Here is a 27,418-nt window from a genome sequence, read left to right as displayed (position 1 = left end):
GAAACACTTTTTGTAGTCATTGTAATCATTATCAACATGTGCATCTCACTAATCAAATATTGCGAGCGCGAAGCGCTCGCAATATTTGATATATAGATCAGAAAAGGAGATATTTTAAGGACTGATTTTAGGAATTTATGAAGAGCTACATATCTTACCAATCCACTAATGCGAACGTAAGCACGGATAGAAAATGTTTTATATGCAGACCTTAAAATGGCCGGGCAATCACTTTAAGCAGTCATGAAAAAGAAGCATAAAACAATAATAACTCTAAGTGCGAGAAAATATATTTGGTGTATATTGACTTGAAAACAGAATGTTTTAGTACAACAGGATCATATATCTCGTCAAACAGACAATGCGAGCACCGGGAATGATTAACATATAGGCCATGAGCAAATTATGTTTCATAAAGTTAAGAAAAAATATTTATAAAAAATATTTATGTAATATAACAAAACATATATAATATAGTATTATAATATGCAATAATTTCTTCTTTCCTATCTACTTTTCTCTTCCTTTCTCCCTCTTTTTCTCCTTTTTCTCCGTTTTTTTTTTTGCCTGCCGACGGGGGGGGGGGGGGGGGCGTGCCCCCATGCCCCCGTACGAGTTATGTCACTGGATGTACCCAGAATAAGGATTGGCTGATTATATTTCAAGTCCATACCCTATCATAAACAGTATATAGTTGGTACAAGAACCGGGTTATCAAATTAGATGCTGGGTCAACGCTCTTTTCAAAGAATGTTCAGTATTGTGCATATTCATTCAAATAAACCTTAAACCCAGGGGCACTTGCATTGACAAGTGGATACCATGCGCGACCAAAAACAGAAATGTAATTAAAATATTTACATAAATTTGACGTAGAATCGTGGGGGCTAGGGGCTTTTGCCAGCCAGCCCCCCCCCCCCCACACATACACTTTTCATTAGCCTTTTGCAGAAAAGTGAATATGCCCTAATTACAATTATTTATGCATGTTACCCCCATACACACACACCACACACACACTTTTTCAAATTCGTTCCGCAGCCCCTGCATCAAATTACCTTCTGTTCAAGATATGCATTCTATGATAATATTCACATCTTGTCTGGTAAGAAGATGTCTGCGGTTTTACTTCCTGGTTCAGTGATTATCCTCCTCCAAAACAATTAAAAATAAATCGTAAAAACTGTAAAAAGACACTTGTGTAATTTTTCGTATCTAACAATAATTTTGCCTTTTTATATATTATAAATCAACTGCGTACAGGCTGTGGTGCATTTGCACCCTTCCTGCGCTCCCGCTAAGGCAGACTGAGGAATTCTGACACTGGCAAGCAAATCGAAATTTATACCCCTTCTTCTGCTTTCAACAGCTGATTTTCCAAAATTAAATTCCACCTCCCCAAGATGTGCACCCCATACAAACAACAACAAATGCGCAGACACAACTCGTATCTCGCGGTCGCTCCGGATCCGCAAATGGGAATTCCCCATATATCCACCTCTATGGGATTCCCCTTTTTCTTCGGAGACGAGCCCAAGACGAGGGAAAAAAACTTTCATCTAATGATCTAGAATAGAATGCCGAGTATCATGAGTACGGGTGAAACTGTTCCGTTGAGTATCCTGCCTCCATTGGCTGACTGTTATTACTGTTATTGCTTTTGGTAAGTCTTGACAGAATACTTAATTAACGCTATTAAATAGGACTTCCTCGATACTGATCCTGAAGCCAGTTCTCTTCACCTCGGACTTGGGCTCGGAGCTCAGCCGGCCGCCGGCGCGCTCGGGAGCTGAGGCTAGGCAAGGTACACTCATACGAATAGTAAATACGGCCAGCATAACGCGTATACTGTTACTCCATATCACGTATGAATATGAAACCCGCAATAATTATTATTTTAGTATGGGTTACTTAGTGAAGTGGAGTGGAGCCTGCATGCACGAACTTCGCTCGAGGTAGACCTTGGCTATAGCCAAGGTCTACCTCAAGCGAAGTTCGTGCAGAGCCAAGGTCTACCTCGAGCGAAGTTCGTGCAGAGCCAAGGTCTACCTCGAGCGAAGTTCGTGCAGAGCCAAGGTCTACCTCAAGCGAAGTTCGTGCAGAGCCAAGGTCTACCTCGAGCAAAGTTCGTGCAGAGCCAAGGTCTACCTCGAGCGAAGTTCGTGCAGGCTCCACTCCACTTCACTACCGCTACACCACGCTCCACCTACCCGAACTTCGAGACTGTGAACTCTATCTGATATTCTGAGTGGCAAAGGTGGAATTTTATGGGGGGAAAATATAAAATTCATGCAACATCACCACTCATCCTACGAACGAGGTTATAATATACAACATCACAATCTTTAAAAACAATCAAAACTAATATTCTTACTTTACACCAAGTTTCATTTCTTTTCCATGCTTCTATCAGTCTCAAAATTGGTGATTTAGAGCCAACATGAAGTTCCTCACATGTATAAATATTTTGCTGCCGATTTCAAAACATCGCATGCACGCGTGAGGGTCCGAGCTCGGACCGGACCTGGTACCTCGCGCATATCGCATGCGATACGGCAGCAAATTATTTATATGTGTGAGGAACTTCATGTTGGCTCTAAATCACCAATTTTGAGACTGAAAGAAGCATGGAAAAAAAGTGAAACTTTTTGTATTTAAGTAAGAATATTAGTTTTAATTGTTTTTAAAGATTGTGATGTTGCATGAATTTTATATTTCCCCCCATAAAATCCCACCTTTGTCACTCGGAGTATCAGATCGAGTTCACGGTCTCGAAGTTTGGGTAGGTGGAGCGTAGTGTAGCGGTAGTGAAGTGAAGTGGAGCCTGCACGAACTTCGCTCGAGGTAAGCCAAGGTCTCATGTGTTGCAAAAAACTGAATCGCAAGTCAACTTTATGTCCAAAATGAATAGAAATGACAGAATGTTGGGCATTTCATTGCCAACGACATTGGCAATCAGCAATGGTATTGAAAATTTACAATAAAGACATGAAAGATGGTCTGCTTTCTGCATCAATACAACTATGCAGCTAGCCCGGTGGCACGGGCACGGTCAGACAGTGCTCTGCTCTTTTCACCAAAATTGCAGCTGACTGCAGCAGATCAATGCGGCCGGAACGGCGTAACAAAAAGTATGCAAAGCTTTGGAATGGATTTCTTTCTTCTTTTTTCTCGATAAGAAGAAAATGCTATGCTTTGGAACGACTTTCGTTGTCCTTTTTCTTATTAAGATAAAAATGCTATGCTTTGGAATGGAAATTTGAGCGTAAAATTGAGTGTCCTCTCAGCGGCACATACTCACCATGCAGTATATACTGAGTACCCCCCCTGGATTGTTCCAGTCATTGAAAACTTTGGGTGAAGGAGCGCCCTCTGAGGTTGAGTCTATTTTGTTGCTTGAAGATTTTTAGCGAGTGACCTCTAGTTTTGCAGGCTTGGTGCATTGTGATTAACTTGGCAAAAGTCTATACACCCATCTCCCTGCTTGTATCATGTCATCCCATTTTCATCTATACATGTACGAGTGTATGTAACTTCAGATGTTAGAGTCTCTCTTCATAATGTTTGTTGGCTAAGATAGGCAGTAATTTAGTGGCACATCTCTGGACTCTTTCGAGTTTATCAATGTCCATAAAAAATCTAGGATGCCAGGCACTGTTCCCATACTCCAGATGAGGTCTGACAAGTGTTTTGTAAAGGATAGGTAATGTCACTTTGCTTAAGTATGAGAAGGACCGTTCTACAATGCCAAGCATCTGATTAGCTTAACTGACTGCAAGAGATACAAGCTTGTGAAATGTCAATTCCAGATCAACAAGAATGCCATGGTCCTTTTGTTTGGTGGATGATATTGATTTGCTTAAAATTGATCACTTGTAAATTTGCATCTGAAATTTGCAATTGATTGCAAATATTTTCTTGCAGCACCACATTAGTGTGCAGTGGTCACTCTAAGCTAAGCACTATCCCAATTCTGTTTGGTATCACCATCATGCTACCACCATCACAACCACTGATGACAGTGGGTCATACACAACATAAACCAGATACAATGGAGAGGTGCCATGGCCTAGTGGTCTCAGGAGCCCGGCTATACCATGAAAGTCAGGATTTCAATTCCTGGCACAGCCTTTGACCAACGAATGTTAGGCCTTTGCTGTTTTATCTTGCTTCAAATAAATGAAAATGCTTTGAATAAATGAAAATGCTTTTATGCATTGTTGATACCAACGTGTGCACATGTTAAAAAAAACACAGACAAGATAGGTCTACATATGTAAGTTAATGCTTTTGACCTTGAATATGTCTATCTTATAAAGTATGACATCATGGTATTGGAAAGTTGAGGTTCTGGTGGTGCTGAAGCTTCCCCAAGATTTTTCTGGGGGTGCTGTGTGTGTTATTGATAAGGTCCCCCAAGTCTGTGCACACACATATCTGCACGATTTTAATGAAAGAAGATATGCAGCTACTACAAACTTTACACATGCAATACATAGAAAGATATTCATTACAAAATCTTACTCAAAATAGTGGAAAAATTAATGATTTTGGGCATTTCATGTGACGGCCTCAAAATACAGCCCTTCTCATTAAAAGTAATCCCTGAATCATGTGTAAAGTCACAATTCTTTGACTACCTGTTTACTTGTTTCAACCAGAGAACAATAATCTATTGTTCTCTGTTTGAAACAGGTACCGGTAGTCAAAGAATTGTGACTGATAGTGTAAGAGAGCTCACTTCATGAATTCAGGACTATTTTCCTGGTTAGCTATATCCACTTTCTGCATTGAAATCACCCCAACCCCCCCCCCCCCCAGAAAAAAACAAAAAGAGAGAGGAAATTAAATAAATGCATATGTTATCTTTCCAAACAGTGAGGAGAATATATGGAAGCTGTGTGAAAGTGTAAAAAAGAACTTCCCTAATGAATTGAGCAGGACGTATGCAATCTTCATCTCAAACAAAGAAAGGAAGGTGAGTAGAATTAATCATATAGAATGGGGTACTCTCAACAGTACACATTCAATTTATTAACTCATATGACACCCAAATTTTCTGGGAATGATAACTGAAATATTTTTCATCATTATGAAAGCAAAAGGAAACAAAATAGTAAACATAAGAAATATACAATATAAACAGAATGTTAGAATTTTTGGCTACCCATAATTTTAGCACAGACTTAGACCATGGTCTAAGTTAAACCTGACCTCAGAATACAGGCAATATTGTATATTTAATAGAAAAGGAGGGTATTGATAGGATGGGGGGAGGGGTGCCTGGTCAAACTTTGTCGTCTTTTCATGTATCAGAAGCCTGTGATGTGTGGATCTCTTTTGAAATGAAAAGTGATTAAACAGGATATTATCTTATCGTGATATAAATACTATTAAATACTGCTGATGATATTTGAATTCTGTGTCCATGGTCAAATAGGCTTTAGAAGATGAGATCGCAAAAGGTGTGATATTTAGATACTTTTTTAAGGCAGTGACTGTCAGTTAATCTTGAAGAAGAATTGAGAGGTTATTTCCAAACTTTGGAGATCTTGAATTGTTCTATGCGATGCCCTAAAAGGAGAGAAGAAATACCGAGATGGTTGCCTTAAATCAGTTCTGACATATGCGAAATAGCAAAACTTTATCTATGCATTTGAAGAATTAAAATTAGTTTTAATCTGGCAAGGGCCTGGTGGTCCGTCAGATCTGCAGATAATACAATTAACACTGACATCTATTTTGAATGGAGGTAATTCATTCCTGGATTGGATTACGAACACAAACTCATTGACCATTTCAAGAAGATATTGTCAGCAATTGGGGGAAAGGAGACTGTGATGATTGATGTGTTATATTTAGACATTCACAGTTTGTTTTTTGTATTTTTTCAGGTCCCTCTTTGGATGCAGAAAGCAAGTGGTCAAGGAGAACTCCCTGTAGTTTGGGTTAGTAAAGTCATGTTTGTTAATCATTTCATGAAATATTTTGGCAATTCCATATGAGGAAACATATATGACTTCATATGACAAATTTGTTATGTGAAAATGACTCAATTTTCAGGTAATTTTGTTACCAGGGTTTTGTCAATCACAATATTATGAACGTATTTAGTAAATAAATGGAACATATAAATCAGGTGATAGAAGAGGCATATTTTACTATGAAATGGGTAAAAAGGGGAAAGCCTTGTCCTGGTGCGAATGTTTGTAAGAGAATTACAATACCCAGATGTTTCAATTCTGGATTTTGTCATTAGGTAGCCATAAGTTATAGGATGATTACAATCACTTTCAAGTGAAGACATAATCAAACATTACTCAGGAATTCATGTTGTTTTCTTTTTGTTTACATAAGGGCATTCAAATGACCATTAAATGAATAGAACTAAAAGGACAGACTACAGAACGAGTTTTTAGACTTTATGATAACTTTGAAGGGATAACTCCTGAGCTTTATTTATTAGTGATTTTGTAAATAATCAAGATTATTTGTGAAAAGAAAAAAAAATCATTGTTTTATTTGTAAATACTCTAAAGTATGTTATTGGTAAATATTATTGTTGCATTTGTAAATACATATAATCTTGTTATTTGTGAATGATCTTGTTTTGTTTTAAAAAATGATCTCATTCTATTGTAGGATTACCATGTGATCCTCATTCACATGGATGCATCATGTGGAAGTCAAGTTTATGATATGGATACTGTGTTACCATTCCCTATTGACTTTGAGGAGTATGTGACTGTGGCAGTCCGTAGCAATGATGTTCTTAGGCAGGAATATTTCAGGTACCTCTTTTACATTTTAATAACCAGACTCAATAGTGTATATGCTTCAGAGAAGTGTACAGCATTAGGAAAACAAGAAATGATAATACAAAGTAATGGGACTTTATCTAGGAAGAACTGCGATTAAATGCTACTAATAAATTCAGCAGAAGTTTCAAATAATGGATTGAAATAAAAATATATTTCATTGTTTAAGATGCATCATCCATATTAAATTGACACTCTATCTATGGACTGTGATAACAGATGTGACCCTCAATGGAAAAACTTGCTCATTTGCATAAAGGTATTGGAGATTGTATTGAATCGCATGATGTGCTTTGATCCAATCAATCGGTTTTCCATAATTAATATAAAGTGTTATATTGTCTTTGATAGTGTACTACACTGTTGATTATGTTGACTTACCAGATATTGATATCACAATTCCCAATCTAGTGTTTTTTTTTTGTGGTAATATTCTATCCTTTGGCTCGTAACACAAAGTTTAGTGATTAATCGCTGAAAGCAATGGCTTATCAAGATCATTGTTGCATGCGCATCTCGTATTAGTAGGCTGACTAAGAACCAATCAGAATTGTTCTTTCAAATTAGTGATTATTTGCTAACCTTTGTGTTACGGGCCCCAGATCATCTTTACCCAATTTCTATCAAAATACATATACATGTACCTGTATTTGTTTTTTTATATAGATTCTTCAGGGTAGTTCCTGCCCAGGAATTCCTAGATATGTTTGCATCAGATCGATCACATATGAAGAAAGAGAATGGAGAATGGAGGACACCCCCTCCTTCTCATCCTTGCATCGTGGCAAAAGATGGTAAGAGCCTGTGGGGAATGGGGGGGGGGGAGGAGAGTCAATTCCATTGAAGAGTGGACAGCATCTCCGAGAATCATCCTTGAAAAAGAACCCTAAACGAGGAATCCCAGGCAGGCCGCTAGGGCACCCTAAAGCTAGAATTTGTCCAGACATCCGAAATTTGCAATCTTTACACTATAAACAGTGATTTCATTTATTATTTGGACATACCCTAAACCAGGCTGTTCAGTCTCTTGTTTTACAAGCACTTTCCACTGTGTGTATAGTATTGGGGATGTGGGTTTTAGGTCTGAGATGGGGTTTGGGATTCCATTTTGAATTTGACTTTTTATTGTACTTTTTATTGAGATGCCATGATAAGATTTTTTCAGGGATCTTGTAACTATAGATCCTGCAGCTTGTGCAAAGTACTTACCCTTTCCACGTTTTAAATTATGATTTTTTTTCTCTCTTTTTCTCATTTTAACACTGTTCTGTGCCTATCCCTGAAAAATACACCCTTTTCCATGTTTTTTAAATTCTTTTGGATGATGTCCACTCTTCAATAAAATTGACCCCACTGGGGGTAAAAGTAATTCTTTCATTTTCTTTTATCTCTTTTTGGTCTTGGTACATTTCTTTAAACCAAATAGTTAATTCTTCAAAAGAGAAATACATGGTAACAAAGTTTATTTCAAGGTAAATGAGAACAAGGAGCTTTGTTTATTTATCATTGTTGGATCTACTGAACAAAATAGATTAATTTACAGTTTAAAATGCATCTGATAATGACTATTATAGTGTGTAACCCAGAGTGATATGGTCACAATATAAAAGTAATTGGAAATGAAGTGATAGAATGGAGACAAATCATCATTTACAAATACTTTTTATTATTAACTATCCAATGTAAGAATAAATGTTCCATCTTGTCTGAAAGTTTAACTTAAACTATACAAAAGATATGGACATGTCAGATTTAAATTTATCTTTCCTCTTTCCATATTAAACTTCTCTCCCTTCCTCTTTCTCTTTTTACTCTTTTGTCTCTCTATATCACTGTGTGCAGGTACAACAATGAATCTAGATAGTTTCATCAACATGGAGAAAGGGACAGGTCATGGAGAGGTCATGACCCTGAATGAGCTCACAGCAAAGTTCAAGGACTCAAACAGCTGAAATCATGCCTAAAATCTGTATTCTATTAACTTTGAAATTTTGACATTGATTTTCAACGAGATGACAGGCTTTTGGTTCTGTAGAGGTGGTTTCATGAAGTTTTTTTATGAATGATCTGCATTACCATTGGCATGAACGGTCTTATTATAAGATGACTGGAAGTGTAAGAGGACAACTACCCCTTGAAACGATTCCAGCATTCCTGGAACACATCTCCCCTGGAGGAGAGCTTTTCAGAAGGCAAGTCTTCTTAAAGTACCCCCGCCCTCAAATGACGACTCTTTCAAGACACCTTCATAGGGCTCTTATTGTTGAAATTAAGGGAAAACAATTTGCTTTTCAGCCTACTACTAAATAGTCTTTCATATGTAATACAATTTTAATGGACTGCTAGGAAAGTCTTTAAATTGTGCCAGAGGCATTCTGTATGTTGTATTTGTACAAGCTTGTAATACTAATAGCTTGAAAATTGATTGTATGAAACTTCATACAGCAATGTCAATGAATAGATTCTGTATATTGATGTTTGCAATAAGACTGTATTTATTGAATCCATGACTACTTTTTGCAAGAAAATTAATAGCTAGGTCTAATTTTTGAGGGTTCATAATCAATGTAGATTTGAGATTGTAATGTCAATGAGGTGTGGCATATAAAACCAACATCATGCCATCCATTTATTTCAGCAAATACACTTCCACAAAATAAAGCTTCGCTTCAGAAAGATAGCTGCATCCAGCTTGCCTCAAAAGTGAGTTTGCCCATCACCTTCACCGATGATTATGATTTACTTATTTCTGAATAGAGTTGAGTTGTAATAGATATGAAGAGAAATTCTGTAACAGTCACAATAGCTAAATACACAAAGGTAGGTTAACTCTTCATACACCTATCTGGTAATTCTAACCAATGGAGATTTGATTTGATATACCTTCACAACTCATTTTAGGGTACATGTATGTGTTAAAATGACTTCTATGACACATTTTAACCAGTTGACAAAATAGACTTACCTTTCCGCTGACTTTCAATGTTTATGCACGTTTGAGTAGAGACACAAAATACAAACATGAATCTATTTATAATGACTAATTTATTATCTTCTTTCATTTCTGTAATCCCAATGATTCATGTTCATGTACTCAAGCCATGATTGTGCAGGTAGAATAATACATTTTGCACATTCTAACTTTGACAAAGAAATAGAATTATGATGGAATAAATATGATGGAATAAAAATGGGAAAACCATACTATCTTCAACACTCATCTTTATGTGTATAGGGTAAATACTTGATCTTATGTGTGGTGTTTGTATTAAATAAAATTCAAACATCAGTTAGATATGTTGTTCTTAATTGGATGAAAATAATAATGAACACAAAAGGTGATTCACACCACATTTCTACAATGTTATAAAGATTCAATAAACGCATTTATCTGTAACTTTTCACCAAGAAAGATAGTACGAGGGGGGGGATGTCACTTCACACAAACAGTGAATTAATGTTGAAATAAATGTGATGTATACTGTATGGAAGAAATCATGAAATGTATTAGGAGTATGAGACAAAATTAATGAATTAAATTATAATTGACTTACACTCTTACCATAATACTGTCTTTTTATACATGCTTACTTTGGTTTAGAGTCCATTATATGTGCACTACCTGGTTGTATTTATAATGATTTTCATTTTAAATTTGTTATTACAGGATGAATGTTCACAAAATATTACAAATTGATATTACAAAGCAATAAATTGGAATAAGTTACAAGTACTAGGACAAGTATTTTCTCACAAAATTAAAAAGATAATGAACTTAAGTTCTTAAATGTGGAGGATTTTATTTGGCAGAGGGGAATTTTATACCATCTAGCCATATCACTACATAGCATAAATAATATAATACTATTGATTTCTGTAATATCTTCAATGAAATACAATTAATTATAAACATGGATCAGTATTGTTTTATTCATATAAATCTATATATTTTTTTTACAGATCTAGTCACTTCAAATTGATATTATGAGGGTAGTGAGTACACAATTTCAGTAAGGTTAATTGATAAATTTTGCCTAGTGACAACTTCTGCTATGTAATTTCTGTACTTTTGATATCAATAGATAGGAGAGAACCTCGATAACCACTATTCAGGGAATTTCCAATAAATTTGTCAATTGTAAATCTCCCAGTATTTCAAAATGTCTTATAACCATTGTACAAATTGTGACCAAACTTAATGATCCCTAGTATTTCACAACTCCCAAATAAATGAGAATTAATGTTATTACAATTTTGCTGTGAAAGATACCTTGAGAATTCCAATGAACTGTTATTGGTAAAACTTTGATTGCTTACAAGAAGATGTCCTTTTGCACTGGTATCAAAAGCATTACTAGTTTTCTATTCAATTCATTGTAAAGACTAATCTGCATTATATGGGAAACTTGGGGTTTATTACCTCTGTCTAAAAAATAATTAATTTGATGATATCTTGGAGCAGCAATTTGTAAATCACTTTTGAGAAAAAAAATAAAAAAATAAACTAAATAAACTCTATTTCAAACAATAGCAGTTATAGTGTTTGATATTACAGGGAAGACATGTATCCAAAAACCTGACAAGATTTTCTTGAACTGTATTGAGTACTTTCATTGGGATCTAGGGATATTTCACAAAGAGTTATGTACGACTTAAAAATCACAAATTGATTATATGAGTTTTGTGTGGTATACAACACAGCACCTCATTGGTCAGATTGCACTTCATAATCATCATATTGTGCTAGGTGATCATAAGATTATTACTGCATAATCACCAATGAGATTTAGTGTTAAATACCATGTTGGAGTTGGTGCTCAAGCATGACTTTAATAGTGAAATGGCCCACTAGTTTCTAACGACCCACACAAAAGATCTCATAAGTTTATGACACATCCTCTAAGAGATATTTCAAACTGATGGCAACTAGTGGTTCCAGAAAGGACTTAAATTTCCTTCTACTACACATCTTGAGATTTTCTTATGTGATAAACGCCCACAAGTGATATAAATGATTCAGCTTTTCAAATGAATTAAAATTTACAATGGCACTGGATTTAAGCAAATTAGGACAATATCAAAGTATTCTTTTCCTATCGTTAATGGTTTCACACACACAAAAAAAATCATTTTGAACATCCATGAATGTCTAATGTGGGGAAGGTTCATGAAATGACTTGTTGGTTTTTTCTCCCACAAAGTATGTTATTTGACAGTTACCATAGTTACAGTCAAACACCTATACTTTTCAGCTAATCATGTCTAATTGTCACATCTGACAACTTGTGTCATCTGATAAACATTGATTAAATGCTCCACAGAAGGCCAAGAATTAGGGAAATAAAAATAGAGAATGCTCCATAAATGAGGACTTTCAACAAGTTAAAGAGAGATTTTGACGAAAAAAACAAATTTGAAGGACAAGAGATTATCAAATTTAAAAATTTATCTCTCTCATCCCTAAATCAGGACTTTCCCTGGTAAAGTAAGGGTAATTGACAGGCCCTTGAAACAATAATGGCTGTGCATTCTACATGTGTTTACCAAAACCTATTAAAAAAAATATTAAATAAAAATAATCAAAAGATACTAACTATTGCACTCTATATTTCATCTTTGTGGTGGTGATATTTTCTACAATTGACAGAGATTAACAATCAATCCATGAGCCGCAAGCTCCACTTATAAAACAAAATCACAATGCATCTAGTTAAGTGAGCATATTTCACTTATTTCACAGTGTCTATGGGACATTGTAATACCATTATTCTTCAACAGACCTTCAAATAACATAATTCAAATGTGCAATGCAGAGACGAGCTAGCATATTTGCTTCTAGTCATCACAATGTTGAATCTCTTTGCAGATGTACAGAAGATGACAAAATTTGGAATGAAATCTTCCTGATATACACATATATATTATTTTATAAAAGATCAAGCAAACATCTTTTAATTCTTTACATAATTAATAATTCATACAGACATAATAAGCCTATATGACAGCATGCACTTATGTTACATGAATTATGTTAATGAAATCATAATGATCAAACCAAGCAATTCCAAAATATAAATATACAATTCCATTTTCCCTTGGCGATAACCTGTCATATCCCACATCTTATAAAGTTTTATTGAGTACTGTAACTAACTAAACATGAATATTTACAAACTTGTATCTCCTGTGAATATGATATAAATGATAAAGCCATTAAGATTAGTTCACAAAATCAAAGTAAATGGATTTGTAAATAGTTGGGGATAAGGTAGAATGGAAAAAATACAACTTCATTATATACAGTAAGCAAATTATACAGAACATACTTTATACTTTTATATGAAGATATGGCAGTGAAATTTGTTTAAAAAAAACACTAGGTAATTAAGGATTTCAAAGAGTTTGCTGAGGGTCCAGTTATGATTTTTTTTCTAAAAAAAAAAATTAAAATCATGTAATATCTTGGCTTTAGAAAGAGGATTTATAAAAGATGTAAATTAAATGAAGTAAAATCAATCAAAAAATCATGAACCCTATTCTAAAAATAATAATAAAATTGGATATCCACAGGATTAGTAAATAAATATAAAACCATTTCAGTCTCTGATACAGCTGTCAAAGTCAGATATACACAAAATAGTGCAAGATGGTTCTTCTCATGATACTTCAACATCACTTCCCATCGGTGATTTATACAGCTGGCATCATGCAGAGCACCTGTAACAAGAGATTCTTCTGCTTCCTAGAGTTATAAGAGCCATAACTATCAGACTTCCTTGTGCATCCTAGTCTCAATGTCTACTCGACAGATAGGACAGCGTTTGTTGGTAACCAGCCATTGATCCACGCATTCCTCATGGAAAAGATGCATACAAGGAAGCCGTCTATTCAATAGAAAAAGAGGAAATTCTTTGTAGTTAATTCATTACATACAGATAAAATTACATTTTTTTTAAAGTTAAATATTCAGGGGGAAATTTCATCTGTACACAGGCTCTTTTTCCCTCTTATATTCATTCAAAATTTGGTAAATTACATGGTATTATTAGGCACCCTTCCCAGGTTTATTTCTCTTTTCACTTTAAATATTATTAGAAAGTGAGACCATAATACGAGAGAAAAAAGCGAGCATTCACAATCAAATTTCAAAACATTCCTGGTAGATTTCCAAGAATTACAGGAAAATTGACAACTGTTTTTTAAGTTTAGGGTGACTGACTGAAGGTGATTGAGGGGGAAGAAAGCATTTGCAGTCCTCCCATCAAAGTTCCCCACCCCTCCCCCCCCCCACAAAAAAAAATTTAAGTGATGAACTAACCTGACTTCTTCTTCATCTTCAAAGAACGATAAACATATGGTACATTTCTCCATATCATCATCTGAGATCTTTGCTGCTCCCTCCACTTCACCCGTTTCCTGACTACTGTCACTCTCCTTAGGATGACGGGCCTGCAAAAAACAATGAGACATTATTCACGAGATCCATTTACTAATGTGGTGTACACCTGTCAAGTTCAAGTCCTGGTCATGTTGAAGATTTGCATGGTGGTACAGATAACATAATCCAATCTACCCACAGCAAACTATAAAAACATCCTCTATTTTTAGTGATTATGAACACTGCCATCCTTTCGAATCACTCTTGATATTTGAGTGGGATTGATATACAGATTTTTCCTAGTGAGCTCTAATTCTGGGTTTAATTTCAAAAGGAAATTCCTGATGTGAAAGGAAGACAATTATTGTGCGTTTTCGAGTTCGTTTCATCTTATTCAGAAAGAATATCACAGGTGAATAACATGGACTGCTCTCAGATCCATAAAAAATATGACCCCCCCCCCAAAAAAAAAAAAACAGCTGTGATATTTGGACAGCTGTCATTTTTCAGTGGTCCAATATGTGCATTTCTGTCAGTAGGAATATTTATTCTCATTTATTTGAAATATATTCCAGATTTTTCATTTTGGTCCATTTCGGGGGTAGATTGGCATAAAACAGTGTTTGCTGCTTCCATTAATGGGGAAGGGAGTGAAATCTTGATCAATACAATAATTCCCAAACCTGTAACTAATGAGCTGAACTTTAATGCAAAAATAAATATAGTCCATCTTAAATGTATTTTAATCTCACCTTATATTTATGTGGTAAGGTATTTCTCTCTATGATGCTCCTGGAAGCTCCTCTGTTCACCTGGCCAAGGTGTTCCCCTAACTGAACCAACTCCTGCAAAAAAAGAAAAAAAAAAGACTCAAATATTATCTCAAATCGCTAAGCAATACATAACCAATCATACATGTATATAGCATTCACTGACTTTTATTATACACACACTCCCCACGCCTATCAGTATCTTGAAATTTATCTGTCATGTCATGGTATGTTGTTCAGTCTTGTATATATTTTTTAAATTTATAATTATTTTCACACTGGAGCAACCTTTCCTTTAAAATCGGGTCTATGAGACATCCCCACGCATCGAATTACATTTTCAGAATAACTGCTATTTTCTTCTTCATTTTTTTAATGGATTGTATTAACAAAATAATTTTTAGAAACTCCAGTCCGCTGAATCTCGGCAAGAATAAGATGAGAAGTTTGCAATAATAGATCTTACCTCATACATAGGGCTAACCCTCAGAGCTCTCATAACAGAGAGTGGATGAGCTTGGGCATAGAACGGATGACCAGTATGGATAGGGGGAATATCAGGTACCAGCTGTGGGATAGTCACAAAAATAATATAAAATTATAAAAATATTATTATTGGTAAATCACATTGTATCCTAATGTCAACACCAAATTTGCTGTTAACGTTGTAAAAAGGCAGAGCCAATGATGAATAATTGGCACAAACTTCCAAACTGTTTTAAAAATGAAATAATAATGACTTTGCTCAAAGATAGCAACAGAATATCCTACAGGTGTGTGTAGTAAAACTATAAACAAAAATGGGAAAATCATATCGAATAACGAGCAAAGAATAATCAAATTACAATCTTTCCTACTATTTCAGAATGAGTGGAAAGTATTTGTATGTATATTCTTAATACTGAATCAATCATTTCTGACCATTTTGAGAAATATATCTGAATAGCACTGTCAAAGAAGGCACCTGTGGTCCTGTGGTCTGCAATCACACTATGAAATATATTTTGTTTTAAGTGAAATATCTAATTTGACATCCCCTAAAAACCAGTGAATTCCATATCCACCCAAATTTAGGCAATTCTGAATTGAATTAAATTGAACCGAGTTAATTGAAAAGAATATCAACCATTTGTTGCAAGAATGAAGGGGTGATTGAATCAAGTCACGGGGGTCATTTTTGCCAATGCTTCTGAAGTCTGGAGCCATGCCAAGTGATATTCATTGAATCAAGTAAGCACTTACCAAGTTGGATATAAGAGGAGCAACTGTAGTACCAGACATGTTTGGTGTATGAAGGTGAGGGTGGGGTGCATTGTGATGATAGTGGTGAAGGTGATGATGTAAATGACGATGTTGATGCTGCCTGCCATCTGGGCCAACTCCAGTACCAAGCTCAGTCTCCCTGTTGTACAATAATGAATAATTCAAAACTGCTTGATCAATAATAACCCTACAACCCTATTATATAATGTAAGACTTACAATGGTAATTTAAAACTTGATCTTCAAATATGTGGCTTCCATGCATTTCTATTTTTTTCCGGAATTGAAACATTTCCTAGTTTGTATAGCTCCTTGAGTCACAAATATACAGCCCAGCTTTAGGCTACATATTTCTATACCAACTCATGTCAAGGGAATAATAGTAAAGGATCAATGAGATGTTTAGAGTAAAATGCATTGATAATACTGTGCAATCTCTACATTTGACCACTGTACAAAAATAATGTATCCTTGGTAAATACTTAGAAGTGAAAATACAAGATATATTTACAGTGCAAACCTTTGTGAATGAAGAACTGGTTGTCTTGCTGTTGGTGGTGGATGACAAAATGGTCTTGGAAGCTCCCTTGTTGTACCCAACGTTGGTCGTTGCTGATTCATCTGTTCGGGGCGGGGACGAGACTGCTCGGGAGGCAATTGCGACTGAGCAGTTTGGTCAGGGTCATTCTGTTGCTGCTGCTGCTGTTGTTGTTGCTGATGCTGTTGTTGCTGCTGCTGCTGCTGTTGCTGACAATGAACATGTCTTGGCAACACGTCTGGAGGAAAGCTTAATTCCGGCATACGAGGCCTGGTGCGTGGGTATGCTCTGTGTGCCACCTGTTGGACTGGCTGGACCTGTAGACACCTTCGTTGTAACTCCACCAAGTACTGCTGTCTCTGTCTAAGCTGCTGGTGGGTAACAGATGCCGATGGGGTCTGTTGAGGTAGCTGGATCTCGGCTACCAGCTGAAGGGGGTGTGGTCTAGGGTGCTGAACATGGCCTGTACCTGGCATGGTACCAGGAATATGGAAGGGTGCTGGCGGAGGAGAAGCAGGACTCGCAACCTGTGAACCGACACTTGGATGTTGCTGCTGCTGTGCTTGTTGCTGCTGTTGTTGATTCAGTTGTTGTTGTTGCTGCTGCTGCTGTTGTTGTTGTATGGAGTGTGAAGGATTGTGTGGTATTGGTCTCGCAGGACCAGAGACATGCTGCTGACCGAGAGCTGATGATGAAGATGAGGAATTTGATGTTAAGGAAGAGGACGAGGAGTGAGGATGAACATGATGGGGATGGAAGTGGTGATGGTGCTGGTGTCCAATCTGTTGGCTTCCGTGTACTCTACTGCCGTGTCCTCTCTTGTCACCTGTGAGATAAAGGCATAAAGTTAGCAAACCAAAGATCAACCCTAAAATCATTTTAATCACATGCAACAAAAGCTCTTAACAGTTCACTGCCAATATATATGATATCTACACTACCCCAGTTAAAACTAGAGATCATAGGATCATAACAATTTTTAATAAGTCAAGCTATTTTCATCATTATCAATTATCTATAACTTACATGTAGAGAGAGAATTCGTACATTTCCCATGAAATGAATCTGTATGTAAGAAAAACAGCTATATAAACTGACTTGATTCAATGAAAGTGCAATACGATGCCATACCTTACTTCATTCATCTTTTCATTGCTCGTGTTTTGCATTCTTTCCTGGATAATGAGTGCTGCATGTCAGCACCACATACACAGTGTCACTGAAAAAGGTTCAGTTTTACAAGGCCTAGTACAACCAGTACAGTCAGATGACAGGTCCCAAGAAAGTGGCTTCTTTCATCCAAGTGATATTCATGACTTGAGATGTATTGCATATTTAATGAGCTTGATGCGGACCAAAACACCTCTTTTCATTCGATCATTGCTGCTCGAATTGTGCATCGAATTTCATGAATTTGGTATCATTGTAAAGAAGAAGAATCATTCTTTCAGGTCATGTGTTTGAATTTATTCAAAGATTTTGTAATATAGGTTAAAATTTTGATCTAAAATATGCCACAAAATAATTATTTTCACACTTTATTTTTGTTTGAGCCCAAATGATTTTTAGATCATGATAAAGCTGAATAAGTATGCTTTAAAATGATATAGGTTTCAAAATAAGAATTTGTTTAATCGGGTCAAGATCACACTTTTCATTTGCCAAGTACATAAAGCAGCTTGAAAACAAGAATACTGCACTCTGATTGGTCAAAGAGACCACACATTGGCAAATTCCAATGGTTCCAGTGCCTGGGTTCATGGGAAGGTCACACTTCCCATGTGGTAATCTCCTCAAATACCCCACGCCTGTTGTTATGTGAACCTTATCCAGCCAATCAGAACTCGGGATTTCATGCAAGTACAAAATTTCAGAAATCTCGTCTTGTACCTTGGTGGGAAAAGTGTGATCTTGACCCGATTAAAAGGTGCCGCATATCAAGAGTGGCTTTGTGATAAAGTACAGAAGTTCAGCTTTATGGTGATATAGATATCATTGAGGCTCAAAATAAAAAGTTTTGCACAATTTGCAAAAGAAAACAGAGGAAGAAAATTCAGTTTTGAGGCACATTTTCAGGCCGGAAATTTACTTATTTAACAAAATATTGTATACAAAATAAATGACCAATATGAAAGAGTAACATTTACTCTATCCGATGGTGCAATAATATTTAATTTAACTTGTGGATAAAACAGGTAAATTCTTAGAGAAAGAAAATCTCACGAATCATGAGATTTTGCAAGGAGGAGGATTCAGCCACGAGATGATTTGGATGAATCTGGCCTTTTTGCTCATTAGCATAGGGACCTGCGGTCTGACTGAGTAAGTTAAGTTTCACTTTCAGTATATTTACATTTCAAAGGTCAATTTGGAGTAAACATACAGTAGTGTGTGTATGACAATATTAAGAATACCTCTATTTGGTAAGACAACATGCTGTCTGCCTGGTCCATGAAGAGAGCAGCTAAAGAGTCCTGACCTAGCCTGGAACCTACTACCCCCATCTCTCATCATATGACGACCATCCATATACTGTGACCTCAGCAGTATGGAAGCAGCCGTGGATGATGGAGCTGATACCGCAGGAGGCTGGGAGTCCTGGGCTTGGGACTGGGCTGTCCCTGACGAAGCACCACCGGTGTCGGATCCCCGCTCAAACAGGGGAACATAACCCAGAGCACGCTGGAGGAGGGAGTTGGAGGAAGAGGAAGATGACGAGCTTGAAGACTGTCTGTGGGTTTCACTTTGATCTTGGCTACTGGATGATACACGGGCCTGTTTGTAGGAAAAAGAAAACCCATACTTGCCATTCATTACAATAAAAAAGGTAATCATTGTTAAAAGGGATACTTACTGATTTTTGTGATATTGAGATAGATTTTGACAAAAACAAGAGTAAGAATTTACCAACACAGCAATGTTACCATCATAGAATAATAAGGCGGTGTTATCCAGAATAATAGAGATCAATTAGATAATTTCTTCATCAAAGTAATTCAACATTTGAATGCAGACTAGGAAGAGGTATGAATACCTTGTTTATAAACCAGTGCTGCACAATGGTGGGCTTGAGCTTTATCCAATAAGCATGCCCTTTTTGTTGCTTCATAAGAGAATGTGCATAGCACTCATACAATATAAAAAATGTTAATATGGTGCTGCTGGTTTTCTATGACTGAGTCTGATTGAAATAGAGTCATAATTGATTTCAATCAATCTAAACTATGGAAACCAAATGTTGCCACAATTCATCATCAAGATACCATACAGATAGTGATTAAAAAGTAAATTGAAGCATGCAAATTTTTATTAACTTGGTGATGTATACATGATCATCTTTCAGCAGCACTTTGCTCAGACAGGTTATGGTGTGGCTTGCATTGCAATAGTTGAAGATATCATGTAGAATCAATCACAATTTCTGTTAGCTGATGTCCTGTCTTTACCGGTCTAGATCTTTACTATTCCCAATACTCCTACATTTTCCTAAACTATGTGATTTACAATCCAATGGAATGTGTAATGAGGGATAACTATCTGTGGTGTAATAGGTGTAACTTTACCTCCTCTGAAGCATTATGTGTTGTCTCTCCGGTTTCAGGTTGTTCCCAGGATTGTCTGGTGGAAGAGAATGCTGACCTGAGGCATCCAATGCTTTCCTTTGCTTGACCTTGTTGGTTGACCCTGCTACATGACATACCAGGATGCTGGCAGGAAGGCCTATACAACACACAATATATCATCATTTACTTTCACTATAATCACTATCATTAACACACACAGCACCCCGTTTCAAAATGGAAAGGTTGAACACCCATAGTAGGTATTACGCAGTAGTGTAGTAGAAGTGCTGTTGACTTTGTGTTATTAATATTAAGTATCAATTTTTTTTTTTTTTATTCAACATTGAAACCTTGGCCTGAAACCATTTGTGCTGTATTCAAGAAATGTGTCCTCAAAATGGCATGTAAACAGTAAAGAGTGGCCCTACCCTTAAAATATTGAAACTAAAGGCCTGAATTTTTAGTCTTTAAGACAAAAAAAACATAAAATGAAATTTGTTAATTAAACTAACAAACCAAATTTAAAAGCATAGTTGAACAAAAAAATGATATAAATTTTCAAATGCATATACCTTAAACAAGTTTTATTTCCTTTAACTATCAAATGTAACATAAAGTTGGTAAGTTTTTCTGCTTATAATTTGTTTTCATTCAATCATTTATCCATCTGTCATTATATGAGCAATGATCCTCCAGTGTTCTATATCAGTCATCCAATCAGGCATTTCCTTCTTGTCCCTCCCTCCCTCTGGACAAAGGCCTATATGGCAACAGGTGAACATAATACAAAATTCATCATACATATGATCACAGATGTTCCTGTTTTCACTCCACCTCCCTCTAGAAAATTGCAATGGTCACATAATAAAGAGCAAATAATCATAATATCTGAAGATTGCTGCCAATAGATTCTGTTTGAACATAACCTTTACAATAAAAATCAAGTTGTGTTAAATAATCCAGAATTGCGATTATACGACAGTTTAAAGTTATAACTTTACAGTGTGAACAGTCAGTGTCTACACATTGGTCATAGGTAAACACTAGGCATTCATTGCATTATTCCCTTTTATATTCTCCCTCCCTTCGGACATACAGGATGATAACAGGTAAACAACAGGAAGTTACTAATATTGCACAATGTTGAAATCAACGAGTCAAATGCCAGGGGCTGGTTGTGATTTTACAACACTTTTTCTGACATTGGATATATATAATAGATCTGTAAGAACTTTGCTTAGCTTAGTATTTCTCAACTTTTTTTCTAATATGACATGTATATCTTACGAGATTCTGGAGATTTTGATTATGTTGTTTTCATGAAATGAAGCTGATTGTATACTGCATAATAAAATGAAGATCAAGCAAACTTAAATCCCAATTACTTCTACTGCAGTAAGCTAAAACATTTAAATTCAGATAATTATTAAAATGTTCATTGCAAACTGCACAGTGCAAAATTTGTCATAATTTCATCAAGATGATTGAAAATACAAAATTTTGACAAAATATCAGAGCTACTCAAACATGTGCTAAAGATTAATAAAATATTCAAAGTGAAGAATAAAAGGGGATGCTACCTCAGTTGATTTTTTTTTTCCGCAGGGTTCTTGGCAATACATGTCCTGATTGTCCAATAAAATTCAATAATTTGTACATGTAACACTCCAAAAACCAATAGAAATTTCAAACAACAAACAAGATGAAAGACAATGACCTGTTAATATGATTAACCCAAATTGATTAACTTCTATTCCACAGAACCAAATAATCAACAATTACAATATATAATCTGTTTTGTCTACTAGGATATGTACAAATCCACATCGACTCAATCTCATTTTCTGGCCTCACTGTAAATTTGTCAAGTTCTTGTCGCAATCTCGGTATAGTTTTTGATCCTCACATGACAATGTTGAATCACATATCTTTTATTTGTAGATCCGTTCGCTACCAATTGCGAAATATTGGTTTTATTAGAAAATACTTGTCTCGACCGGCCACAGAAAAATTGGTTCACGCTTTAATTTCGTCCCGTCTCGATTTTGGAAACTCCCTTTTGTTTAATCTACCACAGAATCTGTTAGTCAAAGTTCAGAAACTTCAAAATGCTGCCGCTCGCATCGTTTCTCTATCCACCAGGCGCACTCACATTACTCCTATTTTAAGATCCTTACGCTGGCTCCCTGTAAAACAGCGTATTATGTTCAAGATTTTGTTGTTAACTTTTCATTGTGTTCATGGCTCATCTCCCCAGTACCTTATTTCACTTATCAAAGGTTATACCCCTTCAAGATCCTTACGTTCCTCCTTTTCCGATTCTCTTGTTACCCCCAAAATTTCCAAAACCTGGGGTGAAAGATCATTTGTTTACTCATCCTCTAAGCTATGGAATAGCCTCCCTCAAAACATCAAACAATGCTTGACTTCTGAAACTTTTAAACATTACCTCAAAACATTTCTGTTCAATTCTTCTTAATTTCTTTTATAATTTCCTAAAAAGCGCCTTGAGCACTCTACAGAGTGGATTTGGCGCGATATAAGTCAAATTATTATTATTATTATTATTATTACATGTACTTCTATCACAAATAATTTTTTCTGTTAAACCTTCATGATGCTTTTGGATAAGGGGGGCACTTCCTTTATGTGCAGAAGTCTTATCAATACTAAAGTTGAATGCAAATATTTCCAAGAATTTATTGACAAAGAAGTCCTGGTGAATGCTGGTGCAGATGTGCTCAGTTATGATAATCTCTACAATATAACATCAAACTTTATATAAAGCTTCAAATCCAAGACTATCTGCTGTATTTGAGGAACCTACTAAATGCCAATGAGCTCAGTATTTGCAAGAATATACTATCATCAGTCACTGCGGTATTGGCTTGCTTCCAGTGAATGAAATGCCCCCAGCATTGTGACTAACAGTAACATGTTTCATTTCAAGCTGTGTCATTGATAAAATCAATCTGGCATCTTTTCTAAACATCTGTGATGAATACCAGCAATCATGACCATCCAAACATGTGTCTAAACCATCTGAAAATTGGTAACAAAGAACAAGCAGGGGTAATGGCTATAAAAGCAGATAAGCTTTCAATAGTATGTTAACCTCTGATTCAAAGCAAATTCAAATTTAATCAAAAACAATTAAAATCCTGCAAAATGGACTGATGCCTATGAAATTTGCCTATTTTTTTAAATCAATGTTGTTTATATTAGTTACTTCTCTCACTATTTGGCCTTACAAAAACGTAAAGGTTTAATAAAAATAAATAACTAAATCAATGTTACCAATTCATGTAATAGCTGGAATTTAGCAGTTTGCTTTATAATAGATTTTATTTTCAGTAAGTTCTTGAGTATAGTACGCAATCACAAGTTTCCTCTTCTGTATTATGGCCAATACTGAAGAAAATCAATGGAATATCAATAAATAGAAACATTGGTTTATCTTTTCATCACATCCTTACCTGCTGACTGCATGGTGATGGTGTCTCCTTGAGCTGTGGCATCCCCTACAATTCCTTGCCAACAGAGACGATGAAGATGCCGATCCCGGTGCAGCGGTAGAATGGTTGTCATGGGAACCGTTCGAATATGTATTTATGAGGGGTGAAATGGGTGAGATCACACGTTGAGCATCATCATTCCTAGAGGTGTCTTGAGCTACCTGACAGTGTATTCCACTCGGTAGATGCTTGCCAGAGGAAGATGTGGAAGGGTGGGCTTCAGTTGAACTGCTACTTGTTTCAATCTCTGCAAAAAGAGAGGGAAAAATGCTTGGATAGTGTATGGAGAGGAATAAAACTTTTAAAAAATATTCTTCACTTTTCTTAGGTAATAACATATAGATGTAAATCAGATAGATCTAAACAGTTATTACAAAAGTCTTCCACACCATTTTGACTTTGAGTTAATTGTCGAATTAATAAACACCTTATAAGCTTTGCGGTACATCTCTAATAAAAGTCAGACTTGAAGCTTTGTATTACCAAAGTATAGCATATAAATTTAAAAAACCTTGACAAAACTAAATGAGAACCAGAAAAAACAAGTATTGATTTAGTCACAAAACCTAACCATGAATTAGACTAAGCACAAGTATAATCAATATAACATGACTAAACATAAAAACTTTTATCTGCAAGCTTCACATGAACGATCAGTAGCGTTTATTTAATGAAAAATGTGATCAGTAGCGTTCGTTCAAAATTAAAACAATTTTAAGTCTATTTAATGTAGTATTGAATATTTGATTGACTATGAATGATCATTGATGAAAAGGGCTAAGAGCCCAAAACTTCAATGTTGAAATCAGATTAACAATGGCATATGATACTTGATAAAACATTTCTCAGTTGTCAAAACTTACCCCCATCAGATTCAGTAAGGTCAACAATGACTGGTGATCTTGATTCTTTCTTGCGAGATTTCACTCTACTGTGGGGCTGATTTGGGTTGCTAAAAAGAGAATTGGATGCAAAGATTGTTAGAATTATATTTCATATATCACATTTAAACAAAGGAGCATTTAAACAAAGGAGGCTTAAAAATGGTAAGGTTTAAAATTCAAAATGTCACTAAATGTCTTAAGGGACATTGAAAGACAAAATAAATTATTACTTGATCGAGGGAGAGCATGTGGCTCTCATTACAAACTACTCTTCAATGTAATTAGAAGTGTAAAAACAAGTCATAGTTCAGAAAATTAATGTTACATCACAAATCAATCAATGAAGTTTTGAAATTCATGACAAACTGCAATTGATTGCTGGTCTGCTTCTTGATACAGAAATATTCTGGGAAAGTGTTTCACAAAGATTTGAGTCTATCTACCACTCACACTTAGATTCTCAGTAACATGTTGTAAATTATGCATCACAGTACTCATCAGATCATACTCAAAGGATTCATGCTACTGCGTAATCATCAATGAGAGGGCAGGCTCAATAACATGTGCGTGTTGGTGCTTAATCATGACTTAAATAATTCTTTGTGAAAATAATCCTCCTTGTCAAATTTGATTGGCTTTATATCCAGAATTGCTCCATCAAGTGAAAATTGCCAAATGAATGACTACAAACATCTAAATTACAACACCTCCCATTATTATGAGTAAAATAGCTCAGAGGCATTTTCAGTACAACACTGTATTAAAAAACAAGACAGCATGCAGATTTATTTCAAAAATTCAAATTACATTATCTGGAAATAGAAAGACAATTCAGAAATCGGGTTTTCTCATAAACCAGAAAATGTTAAACAGAAACCATTTAGTAAATTCAAGAATATTAAATCCAACCTACCTCTTGTACATAGAGTAATCCTTCCTGAGGTCAATGACCTCCACTTCATCATCACTACTGCTATCACTGGACAAAGATAGAAGTTCAACTACAACTGGACTTTTGCCTTGACCAGAAGCTCCTGATCTTGGTCTGGATGGTCCAGCTTTATCAGATTTACCCGCATCAGAACTGGTCTCTGCTTCCCACCAATTTCTCTTCTTTGTTTTTCCTTGTCTGCTTGGTGTCAAAGGCAAGCCACTTGTACTTGGCAGATTAGGGTCAATGACATCATAGTCTGACATTGCTGTACTTCCATAACCATAACCACTTGAATCTGTGCAATTCATGGAATCATCCAGAGTCACAATGTCCACATCAGATTCTTCCTCACTGCTTGAGTCCACAATGGTGGTCACATCACCAGCGCGAGACATAGATCGCACAGTGTCTGATCCTATTGTGGCGCCATGGCTGCTGAAGGAGAACTGTGATTCGACATCAGATGTATCCAAGCAACTGGGTTCCCGACCCTCAAAAGAGATCTTACATGGAATCTTGACCTCACCCATGGGTTGTCTAGTAACACTTCCATCGCCGGCCTCACTGGCTAAAGCAGATGAAGTACTATCTGCATCAGAGAAGGAATGTGCAGCACGAGCTTCAAATGCAGAGTTCTGACTTATGGTGAACGATGGAGATAGAGCATGATACCCCGATACTAACTCACCATTACCCGATTGATGAAGAAGTGATTCTTCTAAAACTGGAGGTGTTCTATCTCGCTTACCAGGATTTATTGCCCACATCGTATCTTTCTTCAATAATTTATTTACATTGCCATGTTTTCTCCTCCTTGTTGCACTTTCTTCTTCAAGTTCATTAGATCCATGCAATGCAGAGTCTTTGCCATTGTTCTTACATCCCTCTGTTCTTCTGCTCTCTCCTTCGGAACACTGAAGAATATTAGTATTCATAGGTTGGTGCTGCACACCACCAAAGTCCTCTAATCCATTGGTATCGCTGAGAATCTCTGAAAAGAGTGGTTCAGTTTGAAAAGGATTTTGAGGTGATGTCGACATTGACATCATGTTATAGTCTAAATCCTGTGCCTGGGTTGCCATCATGGGATCAGGGATGGCCTCTTGACTTGTTTCACGAACTGGATCGAATTCCACAGGTGCTTGTGCAGGCTGTCTGAAGATATGCTTTGTAATGGCATTCTCTGCTGCTTGCTCTATTTCAAGAAGGTGGAAAGGAGAACGGTTGTTGCGATTACCATCAACAGATACAACATCAACTTCATCTTCATTAGGTGGGATGAACAGTCCTACACAAGGTTCATTTCCAAGAGAAACTGAAAGACACAAAAGGAGGAATATTTATTAATTATTCAAAAGCCCCCAAATCTTTTAAACCTATTACTGCTCATGTAGGGAAAAAAATAAATACTCGTCAATTCCATTGATAATACCAGTATAAAGGTGTACAGGGAAAGAAAGGGAAAAAAATAATCACTTTAAAAGTACATTGGAAAATGTGTTTTTTCAAAGGTTTACTGTAGACAACAAAGAACTGATGTAAATTATTCCAAAATAAATCCAGAATATTCCTTTTCACTAACATCATCAAATATTTTTAATGGTAATGCATGGCAAATTTCATGTCAATCATTAAAATACATGTACTTAACCATGTACAATTAACCATCTGCTTGATAATCCCACTTGCAAGCATTAGGCCTACATACATACCGCATACAAATTGTATCAGTGGTACTTCCCAAATGAATTGATCT

At 35.9% G+C, this 27,418-nt stretch overlaps 2 protein-coding genes across 3 annotated transcripts in view; one reads left to right on the top strand and one right to left on the bottom strand.

The window, feature by feature from the left end:
- The first annotated feature begins 1,171 nt into the window (after positions 1-1,171).
- LOC129257189 (protein N-terminal glutamine amidohydrolase-like) lies at positions 1,172-12,373 on the top strand. The gene is made up of 6 exons (XM_054895465.2): positions 1,172-1,663; positions 4,879-4,978; positions 5,895-5,948; positions 6,643-6,791; positions 7,485-7,612; positions 8,661-12,373. Exons 1-6 carry the CDS (start codon positions 1,578-1,580, stop codon positions 8,768-8,770), a joined length of 627 nt encoding a protein of 208 aa, XP_054751440.2. The 5' UTR covers positions 1,172-1,577; the 3' UTR covers positions 8,771-12,373.
- LOC129257188 (E3 ubiquitin-protein ligase arkadia-C-like) overlaps positions 9,845-27,418 on the bottom strand; it is a 32,797-nt gene continuing 15,223 nt past the window's right edge. Inside the window, exons 4-14 of one of the 2 annotated variants that reach the window (XM_064097120.1) lie at positions 25,642-26,977; positions 24,708-24,796; positions 23,806-24,091; positions 20,330-20,486; positions 19,181-19,541; positions 16,740-17,592; positions 16,209-16,368; positions 15,433-15,534; positions 14,949-15,041; positions 14,137-14,267; positions 9,845-13,702 (exon numbers count right to left, since the gene is read on the bottom strand). In XM_064097120.1, coding sequence (XP_063953190.1) covers positions 13,585-13,702; positions 14,137-14,267; positions 14,949-15,041; positions 15,433-15,534; positions 16,209-16,368; positions 16,740-17,592; positions 19,181-19,541; positions 20,330-20,486; positions 23,806-24,091; positions 24,708-24,796; positions 25,642-26,977 — 3,686 coding nt within the window. In that variant the 3' untranslated portion in view covers positions 9,845-13,584. The remainder of the gene's footprint in view (positions 13,703-14,136; positions 14,268-14,948; positions 15,042-15,432; positions 15,535-16,208; positions 16,369-16,739; positions 17,593-19,180; positions 19,542-20,329; positions 20,487-23,805; positions 24,092-24,707; positions 24,797-25,641; positions 26,978-27,418) is intronic. The other variant, XM_064097121.1, reaches the window with a different exon arrangement.

The sequence above is a fragment of the Lytechinus pictus genome, chromosome 3, assembly GCF_037042905.1.
Source record: "Lytechinus pictus isolate F3 Inbred chromosome 3, Lp3.0, whole genome shotgun sequence".
In the NCBI taxonomy this organism is placed as follows: domain Eukaryota; kingdom Metazoa; phylum Echinodermata; class Echinoidea; order Temnopleuroida; family Toxopneustidae; genus Lytechinus; species Lytechinus pictus.
Note: the sequence above shows the minus strand (reverse complement) of the source record. Positions and strands in the feature narration are given on the sequence as shown.

What these genes read in the sequence shown, in the direction of transcription:
- LOC129257189 (XM_054895465.2), top strand. Translation starts at nt 1,578, where the DNA reads ATGCCGAGTATCATGAGTACGGGTGAAACTGTTCCGTTGAGTATCCTG. An exon ending in TATTACTGTTATTGCTTTTG is followed by an intron (nt 1,664 to 4,878) that starts GTAAGTCTTGAC and finishes CTTTCCAAACAG; the next exon opens with TGAGGAGAATATATGGAAGC. An exon ending in TTGCATCGTGGCAAAAGATG is followed by an intron (nt 7,613 to 8,660) that starts GTAAGAGCCTGT and finishes CACTGTGTGCAG; the next exon opens with GTACAACAATGAATCTAGAT.